At 33.8% G+C, this 16,994-nt stretch overlaps 1 protein-coding gene across 1 annotated transcript in view; it reads right to left on the reverse strand.

Moving 5' to 3' along the window:
• Positions 1-1,114: 1,114 nt before the first annotated feature.
• Positions 1,115-16,994, reverse strand: part of LOC129226454 (uncharacterized) — a 56,503-nt gene continuing 40,623 nt past the window's right edge. Inside the window, exon 2 of the mRNA XM_054861061.1 lies at positions 1,115-1,602. Coding sequence (XP_054717036.1) covers positions 1,175-1,602 — 428 coding nt within the window. The 3' untranslated portion in view covers positions 1,115-1,174. The remainder of the gene's footprint in view (positions 1,603-16,994) is intronic.

The raw sequence follows: 16,994 nt of genomic DNA on the forward strand, positions 1-16,994 counted from the left end.
AGAAGCTTCTTCTTATCATTTGAATTTAGCTTAGATTAGTTCGAAAACATTATTTTGTGACTGAAATCCACTTTAATATTTGTGCGTGCATTGGTAAACAGAAAATAACTGGTAAGCATTCTTCGTTTTTTAATTTTCTCTTTTACCTATAATGTTTAGCCGCTTGGTTTATTTTCTTTTATTATTTTACATCAGAGTTTGTATTTACTTAATTCCATCTTTTATTCTAATTATTCACTTTCTCATAATTCCTATGGTAAAATACTCTTATTTCACTGAAATTTCGTATGGGGACTATTCGTTGTACTATTTGTGGTAAACTGCTAGATTTGCAGCTTGCAACGAGTTGGAATTCATTCAGTGCCGTATACAAGGGGGGGGGGGTTCTTAGGTCTCAAATCCCTCCCCCCCCCCACCCGAAAAATTCGATTTGACATTTAAATGTTCGTTTGTATTTAAACATTTCCAAAAAATATTGTTCCAAAACTCAAATGTCTTTCATATGTATATTAAATCCATAAAACGTTTTCATAATAGATAACTCGACGACATGAACATTAGCAGAAATAGCTCCGCATGAACGTTTTTAAACCCTCCCCGAAATTATTTTCTGGTTACGGCCCTCATGTTCACCGCCGTTCCTCTGAAGTACATCGCCATCGACTGTGTTCTTCGGGGCTTCGTTCCTATAGCCCGTGGCGACTTATTTGCAACTTACGTTTGCAAAAGAATTTCAATTATCGTAATAATTATAATATACCCACTAATTAAATTCGTTCAAAGATGGTCTGCGCGGAATCCTGGGTGATAATCCTTATGATAATCTTTCAGTTGCCTTGTAATTTGCACAAAAAGCAATATTTTATGCAGAATTTTCATTCGTAAGGAAAACACAAAGAAAAATGTGTTTATGTTTTATTGGCTAACATCAGAATGAAAAACACAGAACGACAAATACGCTTATGAATAAATCTTCCACAATTTTATTGAAAAATATCAAAAATAATAAGAAAGTTTTAAAAACTTTAAAAATATAAATAGAGAACATTTACCACAGACTGAACAAGACTATATCATCACTAACACTAAATTGCCTTTCCTTTACTTTCAGTCTAGATTATGAATGTAAGAAATGACAAACAGATTGACCACGCCTCCAAAAGCATCCCGATGCTCAACACACACTTTCCTCTCCAAGCTGCTCTTTGCCTTTGAGAGCAACGGGAGAAGGGATATTCTCGTAACTCTCGACTCTTTTTAGGGCGTGGCTGGGAGGGATGGGCGGGCAGACATCGGGGTGGGGCAACTCATTGTTGACGAGAACGGTATTGATTGTCTCAGTAAGACTCCCTTCTTGGGGAGGCTTTCCAACGGAAAATGGGCTGAAGACTGCGGAAAAGGCAAGTACAAGATGACTTCCAAAATCCATGTAGAAGCATGGGTGTTCCCAGTCACCGCTCTGCATGTATAGGGCGTGGAGCAGTGCAAGGGGGCGGAGCAATACCAGCCAGATGAAGTTGTAGTAGAGAGCCATGTCTACAAAAGTGTTGTTGCGGCAGCCATATGGACAGACAGAACGTCGGCGAGACCAGCTCAAAAAACCTGAAAACAAAAGTAGACATAATTATATATTATATTCAGCTTTCATAATACGATCACAATTTAGCAACAGCAAAGGCGTTGATTTTTAGAGATTCAAAACATGATAAATTTTGCTCTTATACTCTCATTCATAAAATTACATAAAACAAATGTTGCTTGCAATTTGCAAACCGATTTTCTCTACGAAAAAAAGTAAATGATAGACAGTTTGCGATTTCCTAAAGTAAGAGAAAATATTGCAATTGAGGGTAGTATTTATGACAAAGAAACATTGCCGACATTGACCACCCTATCCTACGCAGCATTCACCGTACTTTGACCGACACACAACCTAAATCCTTAAAAAAAAAAAGAAACTTTTACAAATATGGATTTCATAAAATTTCAAATCATGCTTATCGGTGCTTCCAAATCATTTCATACATTTATCTCTTTTGAATTTGACCAATTTCCGTAAAAAATACGAAGCAGTTGGAGGGTATTTAATACAGTTAAGCCGCGCCACAACGAATCTTAACTCACGCGAAATGGATTCAAAGCAAGTTTTTTTACAAGTAAGGCATCTCAGAGTTAATGCGAACTTCTCTCCCGTAAAGCGAGATTTTTCGGAAATTTAGAGTGGGATGGGGGGTGGGGACGTATCGTTTCCGTGTTTGGCTACTGAAGAGTGTCTGCGTCATTCCTAAAAAATTACAGCAACCTAAAGTAATATTCTTCATGATGAGAAAATCAGATGCACCAAAGAATTATCCATGAATTGCAAAACTTTAACTGGCCATTGGTCACTTTTTCTTTTTCCTCTTATGAACGAGCTGCCTGAAATGCAGCTGCTGTGCGGCACCAATCATTATCTTAATATTTCAGTTATTATTATTGTTATTAAGCGTGGTATTGTGATTCTCATTGTTGTTGCTATAAAATAAAATGCATAAATTTTATTATTATAAAATTGCCGCACTTCATTATTATTACTGCATACTGTACGTACAGCACTGTACACTATACACTATGTTTTACTTTCGTACGAATCATTCTTTTTGTGCATTTACACTACTGCACAGTATTAAGTTGAACAACACTGCTTTTTTAATGCACTATTTTTTCATTATTTCATGAGGAAAATGATAATAAATACTTTGAGAATGTTTAGCAGTAAGTTACCATCCCTAAGCCAGGGCTAAGACAGGAGGAACCACACATGCAATATACCATACAGTCCAGTTATCACATCCTGAGACTACAGTTTCGTTCTTATTAGAACTCCTCAACTCCTCAGTCAGGAACTGTGAAAACATAGAACGACAAATACGGTTATAAATAAATCTTCCACATTTTTATTTAAAAATGCCAAAAATAATCAGACTCAGTGACTCAGTTCAATGAGATGACATCTACCTCCAGCTCGGTTATTCACTATTCTTGACTGAGGAGTTCTAATAAGAACGAAACTGCAGTCTCAGGATGTGGTAACCGGGATGTCTGGTATATTGCTTGTAATTTGAGAATGGTTTACTACAGTTTGAGGAGTGTTTATAAGAGTCTAAAATAATTGTGCATGCTTTTAAGAGTCGTGTGTCATAACATCAGAAAACAACAAAAACCACACCCACTTACAAGAAAAAACATTCACTTTTCAAAGTCGAGGTGGCGGGGCAATTGACCCTCTCCCCTCCGACCCCTTAAATGACGGGCCTGCCCACTGACCCTTTTAAATTGACTGCGTTAGCAATCATATTCTTCCCACTTTCTCTACATCAAAACTTTTATGCTTTCTAAATGTTTGTGGAACTGTTAATGTATGGGTGATTCTCACAAAACCGTCACTTTGCAAGGACGCCCATATAGGGGGCAAGGGGGGCTTGAGCCCTCCCTTAGAAATTAGAACTTTCTTGCTTTTAGTACGTTTTTCTTTGCAAAAATGTAAAAACATTTGTTCTCCAGCCATTAATGAATAAGTAATTAAAAATGTCAAATTTTAATGACTCTAATCTGTCTTGAAATCTGTTTCCATGGGGAAAATATCCTGCTAAACCATGGTTAAAATATCTGAGCCCCCCCCCCCACCCTACAATTTTGCATTTAAGCGCCCATGTGTCCTTGTAATAATTTACGAATGTTTTATGATTCATATATATTTTTAGGGGCTTAAATAAACTTCAGGATAGAGTTTAACAAGATCATTAAAAGTAAAATTTTTATACCTTATTTTAAATGTCTTTAATGCAAGTCTAAAGTACCCCCAAAGGTCATTTTCTCACTTTTCCCAACTGTTAGTAAAAATTAAACAAAAATAATTTCCAAGCAAACAAAAAATGAGTTACAATTTTGTGGTTTTTATTTCAAAATATTGAAGGATTTAAGTGAAAAAACATTTGTCATTAAAAATTATTTCGCATAATTGTTTTTAAGGTTGTACACTGTAAGGCCCCTATAGAGGAGTTATAGGAGTTCTAGTCCCTTGAGGTTGTGTTATTCCCTCACAACAGTCAATTTCCTTCCCAAAATCGTGACAAAATATCTTTTTTTTCTTTTTTTTTTGCAAAACGTGTAGTAATTTAGAGCCGGAAACTGAGAAAAATATTGCAACATATTTTGCGTCTTCACTTTGTTGGAAATTATAACTTGGAATCAAAATGAAAGCATAAAATTAGAGAAGGGTTTTTGCTTCTGTTACTCCTTCACACCTGTTTATACAGAAAAATTAAATTTTAAAAAAATGCATGAAAACTGCATATTCATAAGTTGCTTCCTAGTTTGAAAATATCTGATGCGAATAAACTCAAATATCAGTTACGCATAACTACTAAGAATCCGATTTTAATGCATTCGTCATTCCCTTGCGTAAGTGAGTTTATAATGCTGAGGGTATAATGCTGTTCAAAAAAACAATTTGTTTAACAGAACCAATACTTTTTTCATAAAGCCCTATCATAAATTAAAAGGTTTCATCTGATTCTACCCACTTTAACTTCTCTGACTACGCTTTATACGCTCAAAATGACTGCTTTTACGGAACTCTGGTGGCATTTACGTACAAAAGCGTAGAAATACAGAACCAGCGAATTTCTGCCATGAAAATGAACGAATTGTAACGTATCCGATCGAATTAAAAAAAATGTACTTCGTAACAACTAAATAAATTGAGCTGAGGGAAGCTTACTTATTTAATTATTCGTTTTCCGTATCCATGCCACTATTTTTCGGGTTACTGTCCGGCGGGAAACCTACCTCATTGTCTGGTTTTGGGTAGCCATTGTTAGTAAGAGTGAATCGACGTTATTAGCAAAAAATTCCAATGAATCATGTGCAGCGACGAAAGATGAAAAGAATTCCTGTGAGGATACGTATTCAATTGGGTTTTCGAAACACAAAAAAAAGATAGAATATTTAGAACGGATGGAAATAATTCCGAACGAGTTTTTCTTTCGATGCGTGGAAAAAAATAATAAAAATGGCGGATGATTAAAATAATTATTAATCTTTGGGATATCAAGAGCATCGTAATTTAAAAAATCTATACTTCAAGCTTGAAACAGGGTTTTTAAAATTCTTTATTTTTGTTTCTTGTTTTCAACGAATATTTTTTGTGGGTAATACGGTTTTTCTGAATACGGACAGCATTTAAAAAATAATTTTGATTACGAGATCCCGGAAGTAGAAATTTTTTTCGGCAGTCTCGCAGTCTGCAGCGCAAATTAAAAACCTCAAAAACAATCTGCAAGATAAATTGACGTCAGATTGATCGTAAAATCTTAATGAGCGCCAAAAAACGCTTAAAAATAAGATGCTAAACGTGAGGATGCAAGAATGTAAGTTATACATGCAACTTGTGGATTATACCTCAGAAAACTTTGTACAAATCTTCGTTCAATGTTGTTGTAGTTTAAGCGAAATTACGAGTTAATTGTTATTATTATTTAACATTAATTTATTTATTTTTACTAGGGGGCTCTGCCCCCTGTTCGCTGACGCTCACCAACCTCCGAAGATTGCTTCGCAATCTTATTTGATTCGCAAGGATTCAAATCGTCAATTACAAACAGGACCGTCGACAGGATTTATGGGCCCCTAGGCAGCTTTCTTCAGGGCCCCTAACTTTTTACTTAATCTTTAACCTCCTCTTTCTAGGCTCCGTTTTTCACATAAATATTTAAAATTGATTTGCGATTTCAGGTATGGGGTATCCTTTTTGTAGCTTGGAAAACTTTATTTCGATAGCAAAACAGGCCATTTTATATTCTTTTCCTCACGATGTGTCTTTTCCTTCGCGCGTTTGTGTGTGTGTGTGTGTACTTAACGGAAATGAATAAATAAATAAATAAGAAACATTTCTGGTGTCTGTCTTTTTTGACCTCCTTGGAGGAGGAGAGATATCAGGAGAGTGATGCAGGGATCTCCTTTGGGTTGAGAATATCTCCAACTGTAGGGGGTCCGGGGGTTTGTCCCCCGGTAAAAATTTTGAAAAATACACTAAAAAATTCTGCATTTTGAGGCCTTATACGGGATAATAGGAACTAGTGATGTTCCGGATATTCGTATCCGTATCCGTTACTTTTTTGACGAATCTTTAACTGATCATTTCTATTATAAAATTTTTTAAATATTTGAATAAAAGGCTCTTAAATCCCGTTTAAATTAGGTTTTATTCCCTATTTAATTTATAAGGTATCATTTCAGAAGCCAATCTGTACCCCCCCCCCCCTCCTTGTTGCAAAAAGGAAGGGGGAACAAGTTTAAAAAGTGTATATCAGTGTGTCTTTTTGTGGCATCGTAGATCCTAAACAGAAGAACCGATTTTGATAGTTCGTTTTTCGTTCAAAAGGAGACTTGATCGAAAGTGTTCTTAGCTTGGCCTCGTTTTTGTAGAACTTTAATTACCGGAGATATTAATCAAAAACCGATTTAACGTTTTTCACAATTATGGTAGTAAAAATTTACCCGTACGTTAAAAATGTTGGCCCTTATTGAGATAATAAAGTTTTCTGCTTTTGATATTTATTTGAAACTTCCAACTGATATACAGTAGGAGCTATAATCTTGTTAAGTAAATTTTAAATGCAATTCTAAGCCTTTATAGCCCAGTCAATAGATACATTTTACCTTGCAAAAAATGGGGTCAAAGATTTTATTTTTTTAATTTGTACGTATTGGTGCCAACATGGAAAAACCAAGTTATCCAACACGAAAGACCTCGGGAGAATTTTTGGGGGCCGAAAAACCACAAAAATTGATGACTTTTTCTGTTTTTTCCAAAATATCTCCGAAATGGTTCAACTTAGAAAAAAGTTTTAAATGTAAAGTTTAAAGAACATAAAATTTCCTACAACTTTTGTATTTACAACTTTTTTGTAGCACAAATAACAAGCTTGCTATAGCTCTTTGAAAATAGGCAGTTTTCCTCCACTCCGAAAAAAAAAAGCTTTCACTATGAAAGCAAGGCGTCATAATTATTAGAACTTCAACAGAAACTTTAGTTTCAGAGAGTTTACCGACAGTTAGAGTAGTTTGAGTTTCTTGCTCCCCCCTCCCCCCCCCCCCGCTGGACACAGCAGCAATTCTGACTGACAGAGTTCCCACTAGACTCCAAAAACAAACGATGTATTATGAAACTGAAATACATATATACGCATTCATTTAAAGCACATACGACGATGCAATAATAATTTTAAAAAAAACCTTCCTCACTGCTCACGAAATAACTTTTCTGATCTGACAGAGGTAGTCTTCATCAGACTCCAATAATAGATGATATATTGTTATTTGTAACTGGATTGCACAACATATACATTCATTTGAGGGATATGATTCGTACATTCTAGTCTAATTATTGCAAACAAAGATGCGATTTTAAAATATTAATGTGAAGGAATGAATATTAGGCAGCTAATAAGCAAACAATCAACACAGTCATGCATCCTATGCTCTGATACAATAATAATAATAAACCCTCCCCCACCGCTCACGAACTAATATTTCTAGTCTGACAGAGGTAGTCTTCAGTCAGACTAAAATAACATATGATTTATATTGCGGTTTGTAATTGAATTACAAAATCTTCTCATTCATTTAAAGCACATAATTCATACCATCTATTCTATTACAAGCGAAAATGCAATATTCGAATATAAATGTGAATGAATAAATATTAGGGTGATAATAAGCAAACAATAGACATAAAAATGAATAAATAAAGGTAGAATAGTAATACGTAATAAACACTTTAAAAAAATTCTGCAGAAACTGACTTTTTGAGGCATGAAAATCCAACTGTAGAAGATTAATACATACATCTAAATTACAGAGAGATTCATTCGACCTTAAAGCAAATAGAGACATAACAACAAAATATGCTGTTTATCTTCTTCGAAGCCGTTTTGAAGGTCCAGGTTCTCCCAGTTCAGAATCTGTAGGGGGTAGAAAAAAGCTGTGGTCCTTTAATTGTTCATCTCCTTGTTGTGGTAATTCCAAAAGCTCCTGGAACAAATTATCTTCTTCAACAGTCTCATCCAAAGATGAAATTTCTGCAACATTTTCACAATTTGTGCCACTGCAGTGTTTGCACGTGCTGGAGCATTTTAAACCTGCCTTGTGACAAGAACAGGCTCTAGTACAATTTTTCTTGCAGGTACAAGGTACAGTCTTCAAAAGATTCTGAGTAACTGAATCTCTTTTCGTGTCAACATACATTAGACCTTGCGTCCTGCGTTCCCAACCCCATTTCTCTGGATCAATTATGTTGCCCAATCAACTTTGAATTTGGTGGTAGAACCGATATGAGTGATAACGTCCAGCATGCCCTCCTCCCCGCACGTTGGAGGTAGCGCTGCAAGATTTATCTTAGCCCTGTATACTAGTTTTAGAAAAAGATTAAATTGCAAAGTATCCAAAGATAGGTTCAAATACTTTACGTCACCTGTGTATAATATTTGCAAAATGTTTTCTCCAGCTGCAGCTAAGGACATCATGATGACAGATTGGGTCCATAAATACTTCAATAGCTTCCTTAATTTCAGGAGGTTTTTTTTTTTTTTTTTTTGACTATTTTGTACAACTTAATTTTGCCTTGGCCAAAGATTTCCGAAGTCCTATCACACCCACAAGACGCATGGATGAAAAGAATATTGCTGGGGTCAAACTTAAAAGATTTAGTGGGGAAAAAAACAAATCACAAGCATTCCCTCTTCCAGGTTTTATAAAGAACGAGTTGCTGAAAGGCTGTCCTAAAGCTGTCATCAGTCCTCTCGCTCACTATAACAACCTTTTCAATTTCTTTTGCCTTTGAAAGAGCAGTAAGTGAGTGAGTCGGCATCATCTTGAGTCTGCCTGACTTCAATGCCACACTCTTCGAAATACTCGTATGTCTCAAGAAGTAGAATAAGACAATTCTTTTTGTTATAATTTGCCAGAAATCTTTCTTAAGGAATTTAGTTAACATGTTAGGTTCAACCATTACTCCCAGGGAAGAGATTGATTGCTCATTGATATAGCATTTGTGACAGTCAGTGTGAATTGTCACTTCTTTTAAGAACTTCAAAAAATGCTGATGTTCTTCATTTTGCCGTTTTGCGCTGCATCTTTGAAGATTTTCTGTTCCCTTCTCCTTCACAATCTTTATTTCGCATTCATGCAAACTGATTTCGAAAATAATAATGATAATAATAATTAAAAAAAAAAAACACCTTGGTCAAGCGTAATCATTTCTAGGAAAAAAATTGTAATTCAGAACACACAAATTGATAAAACATACTCTCGCTCAAACCCTGAAGTGAGCAACATGAGTAGATATTGAGTCGATTCATCTCATTTGGAGAGAAAAAAAGGGGGGGGGGATGGAATGAGGGTGTTTTGTTTAAATTAAAGGGAACGGAGGCATTTACCCTCAGCTGTGAAAGACAAATGATTTAAAAGGTCAGACTGCCGGCGTTTCTCCTTTTTTCCTCCGTTATCCGATGCGCTTTCACGCACTTCGCTGAAGGGGTTCAGAAAAAGTGTAACTTTCAAGAAGTTGTAACTCGCTTGCTTTTCGTGCTACAAAAATGTTGTAATGACAAAAGTTGAAGGAAATTTAATCCTCTTTAACATTTGCACTGGAAGTTTTTCTGTAATTTTAACCATTTTTGAGATATTTTGAAAATACTACAAAAAGTCACAAATTTTTGGGGGTTTTCGGCCCCCAAAAGTTCTCCCGAGGTCTTTCGTGTTGGATAACTTGTTTTTTTCATATTGGCACTAGTATACACAAATTTAAAAAATAAAATCTTTGACCCCATTTTTTGTAAGGAAAGCCCGTTTTTTTCTACCTATTGACTGGACTATTATGCGCGTGATTGGTAGCGATTTCATAGTCAGAAGATAAGGAGAAAAAGCTCAATGATTTAAAATTTTTACCTGCAGTCAGTTCATATTTGCTAACAAATGTGTGTTCTGACCCGCGAAATTCATCTTAATATGAGGTCGGCTCTCTGGGAGGTTTTTTTTTTTAATTTTTAATTTAATATTAGTTTTTGTAATTGATTTGGGGTTTCTGCTATTCTTCATTTTTGTTTTTCTCGGCATCCTTCAAAAAAAAGTGAGACTAAATTCTCTATTTACTGTTTGTATAGGGGTTCCCAGCTCTGTATTTCGTCGGTCAGAGAAGTTCGGTGAAATGGGTCAGCGCTGCATTTATGCTGAAATAAAATTAGGAAAATTATTTCTAGCCTGTTCAGTAGCAGCTTTACACTCTTGCTCCTGTATCCTACATCTACAGAGTAAGCTAGAAATAATTATTTCTAGCCTGTTCAGTAGCAGCTTTACACTCTTGCTCCTGTATCCTACATCTACAGAGTAAGCTAGAAATAATTTTTCGCATTCCATCTAAGCATTAATGCAGCGCTGACCCATTCCTTCCAACTCTCCCTCAATTTTAACGGAGATGTCTTTAAAGAGTAAATCATAGTCTTGATTATATTTTTGCCGGAGTTGACATTTTTTGAAGAAACTGCCATTATTCTGACGGGAATACTTTTCGTAACAAATTTTACACTTGTATAATTGAATTGGGTTTTTTAAAAAAATTGAGATCCGTATCCGTGGATCTTGACACTAATGATCCGTATCCGTATCCGTACCCGCGGATCTACTTTTCTAACAATCCGGCACATCACTAATAGGAACTACAAAAACATGAGGAAAGAAAAAAGGAAAACAAAAAATTGCTTAAACTTTACACTTTTTTGCAAACTAAGACAATACAAAATACAAACTGCTCGTGGTTCGACAAATCGTTGATATTAACCGACAGAGAGGAAGAGCGACGAGGGAGAAACGGTGACGCATTGTCACTTGCTCACATCGACTCTCGGTATAATTATTTTTCTATCATCCTTTACCAACTCGCCAACAAACGGAACACTAAATTAACTGAAAAACGATCAAGATTAAAATATGCCTTAAAAAAATGGTGGAAATATTTAGAAATTAGGTAATGAAAAAATAACAGCCTGACCATTCGGACAAATCATACTTTATACAACTGAAAGGAAATAAAATTGAAGCACTTTTTAAGCAGTATCATAAACTTTTAAAATTATTTTCAAGGTCTCTAGAACAATTAAAATTATTCAAAGCAGTTCATTTGTACTTTCCAATATCTGATATTTTAATACTTGATCGTATAGTTTTACATTCTAACTTAGTAAGAAACCCCTGTTATTCTGCATTACTTGTATTTTTAAATAACAAGTAGTGCAGAAAACGAAAAATAATAGAAGTAGTGTAGTAATTTTTCTTATGCGAAACAGATTGACAGTATGCAGTAGAAGTAATATAAAAGCAAGCAATAACAAAATAACTTTCAAAATACGGAATTCAGGTTTAAATAAATAGCAAAATGTGAACATGCCAGTCACGAAAATGTATCTCAAGCAAGCAATATGTTGCAGGAACGTCACAACCATACTTTTTACATTTTTGATGCAGAATGTAGCGAGGAGCTGAATTTGGCAGTTTGGCATTCCTTCCCCCTTTTCCCATTTGAAGAAGTTTAAAATGTCCCAAGTTCTTTAGGTTTTTAAGCACGTGAAAATGAAATTAATTTTTTAAAGTATTTTTCTTTTTTTTTTAGGATTGAATCATGCAATTTTTTCGATAATTGGGGGCTAGTTATTAAGTTATTATAGCTAGTGATGTGCCGGATCGTTAAAAAAGTAGATCCGCGGATACGGATTATTAGTGTCCAGATCTGCGGATACGGATACGGATCTCAATTTTTTTCTTTGCCCAATTCAACTATCCAAGTGTAAAATTTATTACGGAAGGTATTCCCGTCATGATAATAACACTGTTTCTTCAAAATATGTTATCTACGACGGAAATATAATAAAGACTATGATTTACTCTTTAAAGAAATCTCCGTTAAAATTGAGGGAGAGTTGGAAGAAACAGGTCAGCGCTGCATTAATGCTTAAACATAATGCGAAAAATTATTTCTAGCTTGCTTGGTAGATGTAGGATACAGGATACAAGAGGGTAAAGCTGCTACTGGATAGGCTAGAAATAATTTTTCGCATTTTTTTTCAATATAAATGCAGCGCTGACCCATTCCACCCAAATTACTCCAACCGACGGAATAACAAAGCGAGGAATAATTTTACAAACAATAAATAAAGAATTTTGTCTCACTTTTTTAGAAGGATGCCGAGAAAAACCAAAATGAAGAATAACAGAATCCCCTAAGTAATAACAAAAACTAATATTAAACTAAAAAAGAAAAACATGTCTCAGAGGGCCGTTGGCTTCTGAAATGATAGTTTATAATTTAAATAGGGAATAAAACCTAATTTAAACGGAACTTAAGAGGTTTTTTTCAAATATTTAAGAATTTTTAGAATAGAAAAGATCCGTTTAAGATCCGTCAAAAAAGTAACGGATACGGATGCGGATACAGATCTTTATTTTTCCCCGGATATCCGGAACATCACTAATTATAGCTTGTTTAGCTTATAGGTAAATCCAGCACTGATTCTAATTAATGGTGACATAACTCTGCCCTTTTTAGATATGTAAGGGCCATGGGCGTCGCTGGCTCTTCTTTATTGAGGGGGACGATTTATGTAATGCAAAACAATCTCCAAGGGGTTATCCCCCCCCCCTTTTTTTTTAAATGGGAACTTTAGTGATGTAAAAAGCAATGGGAAGCCTTCCATCCAAAAAATAAAAAGAATGAAATACTGAATATAAGTAAGAATTGAATAAATACTTGTGTGCTGAAAAGTAAAAGAAGACAAAACAAAGTTCATAGCCACAAATTTTCAGGAAATAGCAAGCATGTGTTTCGGAATGTCGGCAAGCATGAGTTGCAAGAAACCCTTTTTCTATCTTAAAGAAGGGACTTTATGGAGAGCTCATTTTTATTGGTCGTGTTTGTTCATCAACATGATTTCAAAAAACATTATCTGTGAAATTTTATCAGCATTAAGCTAAAAACGTTTTAACAATGAAAATCGATAAAAGCGGATTTTTTTTTGCAAATTTTGTAGGAACAGTATTATTGAAAGAGTGTTTTTCTTTTAAAAATTAAATCTACTTTTGTTGACAAAAATAATTTTTTGAAAATGCAAGCAAAACTTATTATAAAGGCCTTTGTTTAAATTGATGTTCCCATTCGGGAGCGTTGACGTTCAAACTGCTAAAAATGCGGTCAAAAACAGTCTCAAGTAAGCGTATTCTTAACGTTTCAATAAGATAACTGAAAATAAAAAGTTAGTCTCTAAATGAGAATCTTGTCCCGTTAAAAGCGGACCCTGTGAATAAAATAGTTGAGTGCATCAAGAAAAACTACTAGAATAGAAAAATGTATTATTTTGAATCGGTTTTTATCTTTGAAAGATAAGGAAGAACAAATTGATTCATTTCTAGAAGAATAATGGCAAAATAAGCCGTACGATTCAATTTTCAAAGAATTAAAAGTATAATTAACAATGTACGTAAATTCACACATTGACCTATAATACACCCAAAAACCTTTTTCTTTAAAATAACAAATTAAATCAAAACTTTATATCTTTCACTTTTCTTTTATAGTCTTATATCAATGTTCATTTTGTAAATGAATTTAATTATCTAGAGAGAATTATTTAGATTTTAGATCAAAATTAGATGCGCAAGGAAGGGGCATTTTCCTCATATTTAGGTTTATAAAAACTAAAAGTTAAAAATTCAGCTTTTATTTAGGTTTAATAATTCTCTGGATATTTTATAATCCTAGATTATTATTAATAATCTTGATCTATGACTGGGAATTGAGAAAATTTTTTTCGCTTCATCAATACATTTAAATAAATAAAACTGAAATTTTATACTAATAACAATACAATAAAATATAATTTTAAAAGAAATTTCTTAAGGGCTCTCATTGCTGCGACATCTGTCCTGGTCGATTTTAAAAACTGGTACGATTTTTTTTATTTTTGGAAGTTTCAAAGCTAGAAATGTTTCAAAAATGCAATATTTTGAAGCAACTAAGTTGTTCATGTAATTATTAACTTTATATAATTTAATGAAACTTATTTATTTCTTAGAAACGTTCAAGTTAAATAGAATATATTATCAATTATATTGCACAGTTTCTGGTTCCAAGGGTTCAGCACACAAACTTTTTAATTAAATACAATTTTTCACTAGATTTTGTTGTATAGTACAGTTGTGTATAACTTATGGACAATAATTTATAAAATTATAATTGTAAAAATGAATGTTCTCAACATAAATTATTATAGGCTGAAGCGACCGAGTCACACCTCATGTTTCGACCAGGCCGAGTGCTTCATTCAATCCCTTCTTCGTAGTGCGGTTTTTACTACACACACACAAAAAAAAAAAAAAAAAACATAAGATTTGTGAACCATTTTAAATTTACCATTAATTCGCAATTCCAACCAAACTTCGAGCTTTCAGTATTTATACCAGTAACGTCTTCCTTCAGTAATGTACGTATTCATTTAAATGCAAATTTTACTGATATTCATAACAGTGAAATTTTCAAAATTTTTGCTGCAAGAAACAAGAAAAGTTTTGAATTTTCAGAACTTAAATTTTTTATTTTTAGTGCATTTTTGATCACTATTCTTGCAAGCCAAAAGATAATCAAAGAACGAAATTAAGATATTTTTTCTATGGTGGAGAGGGAGAGAGAAACCAGAATTCTCTTTTCAATTGTCATATATATCTTAGAAGTAATGTAATGTATTAGAAAAATATGGATAAAATATTTTATGTTGTGAACTGTCAATAAATAGAAAATACTTTAATTTTCATGTGGTCAAAAATTTATACTATCAATAGCGCAATATCATTATTTTCGACTGAAATGTTCTTTTATGAACTTAACTCGTAGCAAGTTGATGAAAACTATGAAAAATAAAAATTAAATACCGAAAACTTTCTTATAATATTCGCTTTTTCGACAAAGGCTTATTTTACCAGTGAAAAAAGATAGGAAAAAAATAGTTATTTTAAAATTATTCATTTAAGTGAAAAACTCAAACATCTTTGTAAACGAATACATTTCAAAACCGTTTTAGGCTAAGAGAAAACATAAGAAAATAAAAAATACCTGATACCAATTTAAACTCTAGTGTCGATGGCGCTAAAAGAATCGAGGGAACAGAAATTTGAGAGGTATTTTTCTAATGAGGGTGTCTTCAAATATTTTTTGAGAGAACCTCTAATAACTGTGCATCGCAATGCCTTTTTCTACGAAAAAAGAGAGCAGTACTTACCAAAAAAGAATTAAAATGGATCTTGAAATTTGGGAAATTGAAAATGATGGTTAATTTCAATTACAGAATTTTTTTTGTCCGAAGATTGATGCTCAAACAGCTGTGTTTGGATAGAAAATAACATACTTTTTTGCAGGGGACAGATTCGACCTTGATCTCAATTCTAAGAAGAAAATTTCTTCTAAGACCATGTGATCAAGGGAAAGAAACACGAAGCGAACCCCAATAAAGATTGTTCACCCCCATCCGAGTGGTCAGAAAGATGGTGGGGGGATTTGAACGGTGGATCGTCGTTTTAATGAGTTTCGTTAGTAGGAGGTGAGGAGTAATATACAGGAAATAAGAAAAAGAAGTGGAGGGCAAAAACGGCAAGAAAGTACACGGACAGCGAACAGTGTGGGAATCAACTGAATTTCAGATGGCTTCTCAAATGTTATAGATAAGACAGTTTTTGCTGGACAAGGGGTGTCATTTTCTTTTCGTTTTCTTGGTAGATCAGCAACCCTATTTTGCTCCAAAATCTTTTTTTTTTTTTTTTTGTCACAAATGAGTAAGACCGAAATTTTTTGTATGCGCATTTTTCTTCTCAAATATTGAGGGGGACTTTTGACGAATTCAAAATATTGAGGGGGACTTTTCCCCCCTGTCCGCCGTGCCAACGACGCTCGTGCTTATGATTGTGCTATTGCTCGTTTAAAGCTTTTATATAATATGTATATTTTTTACATTCAATGTTAGTAGATGGAATGTAGCAATGTTTTTAACCAAAATTTCAATGTATGAGTGAGTGTTATTCATATTTTTTAGCCATTGTATACAGTAGTATCGTTTTTTTTAAACTATTATTCGGATTCGCTTATCCGCGGTTACCGTACCATCATATTCCGCGGATAATCGGGAGTTTACTGTATTATATTTTTATTACGCACACTAACAAAGTTATATTTTTATTAAGCAATTTTGTTATTTAAAATTTAATTTATTTGCACACGTCACGTGCGGGACATCCAATGTCAACCTCCTGTAACTTACTAATGAATTCGTTAATATTTTTGCTCTATTAATATATTAACGCTAAAATAAATTGTAGATTTGGAAGCAAAGGTTCCAATGTAAAGGAAACATATCTCATTTGTTGATAAACAGTGGTTTAAACCATTAAAAAAAAATATGTATTGGGCCATTTCACGAAGAAGTAGTCACTTTGTCCCGTACACGATGGCTCATGTATTTCATTAAAAAGTAATTATCTAAAAAAGTAATGAAGAGATATTTTGCTTAAAGAATCACACATTAGTTTGCAATTTGTAAAGCAATAACATTTTTATCTTTACCCTTTAAAATTATTATTTTTAATGAAATATATAAGGCGTTACGTACGGGACAAAATTAACTTTTTCCATGGAATGGCAATAAAGCCTAAACATAGCTTGAAATGACTAGAGTTAGGAAAAAGACTCCGGCACCTCAACCCCAACTTCACATAACGTTACCACTAAAACGTTACAAAAATTACCCTTTTTGACATCAATGTTGCAAATATTTCTAGAAGAGGGTTATAACCTCCTTCACACCTTTTTTTTTTCTTTTTTTTTTTACGATTTCTTCTCTAGCTAATAGCTGAGATACAGT

Source organism: Uloborus diversus, chromosome 7, assembly GCF_026930045.1.
Source record: "Uloborus diversus isolate 005 chromosome 7, Udiv.v.3.1, whole genome shotgun sequence".
NCBI classification, from domain to species: domain Eukaryota; kingdom Metazoa; phylum Arthropoda; class Arachnida; order Araneae; family Uloboridae; genus Uloborus; species Uloborus diversus.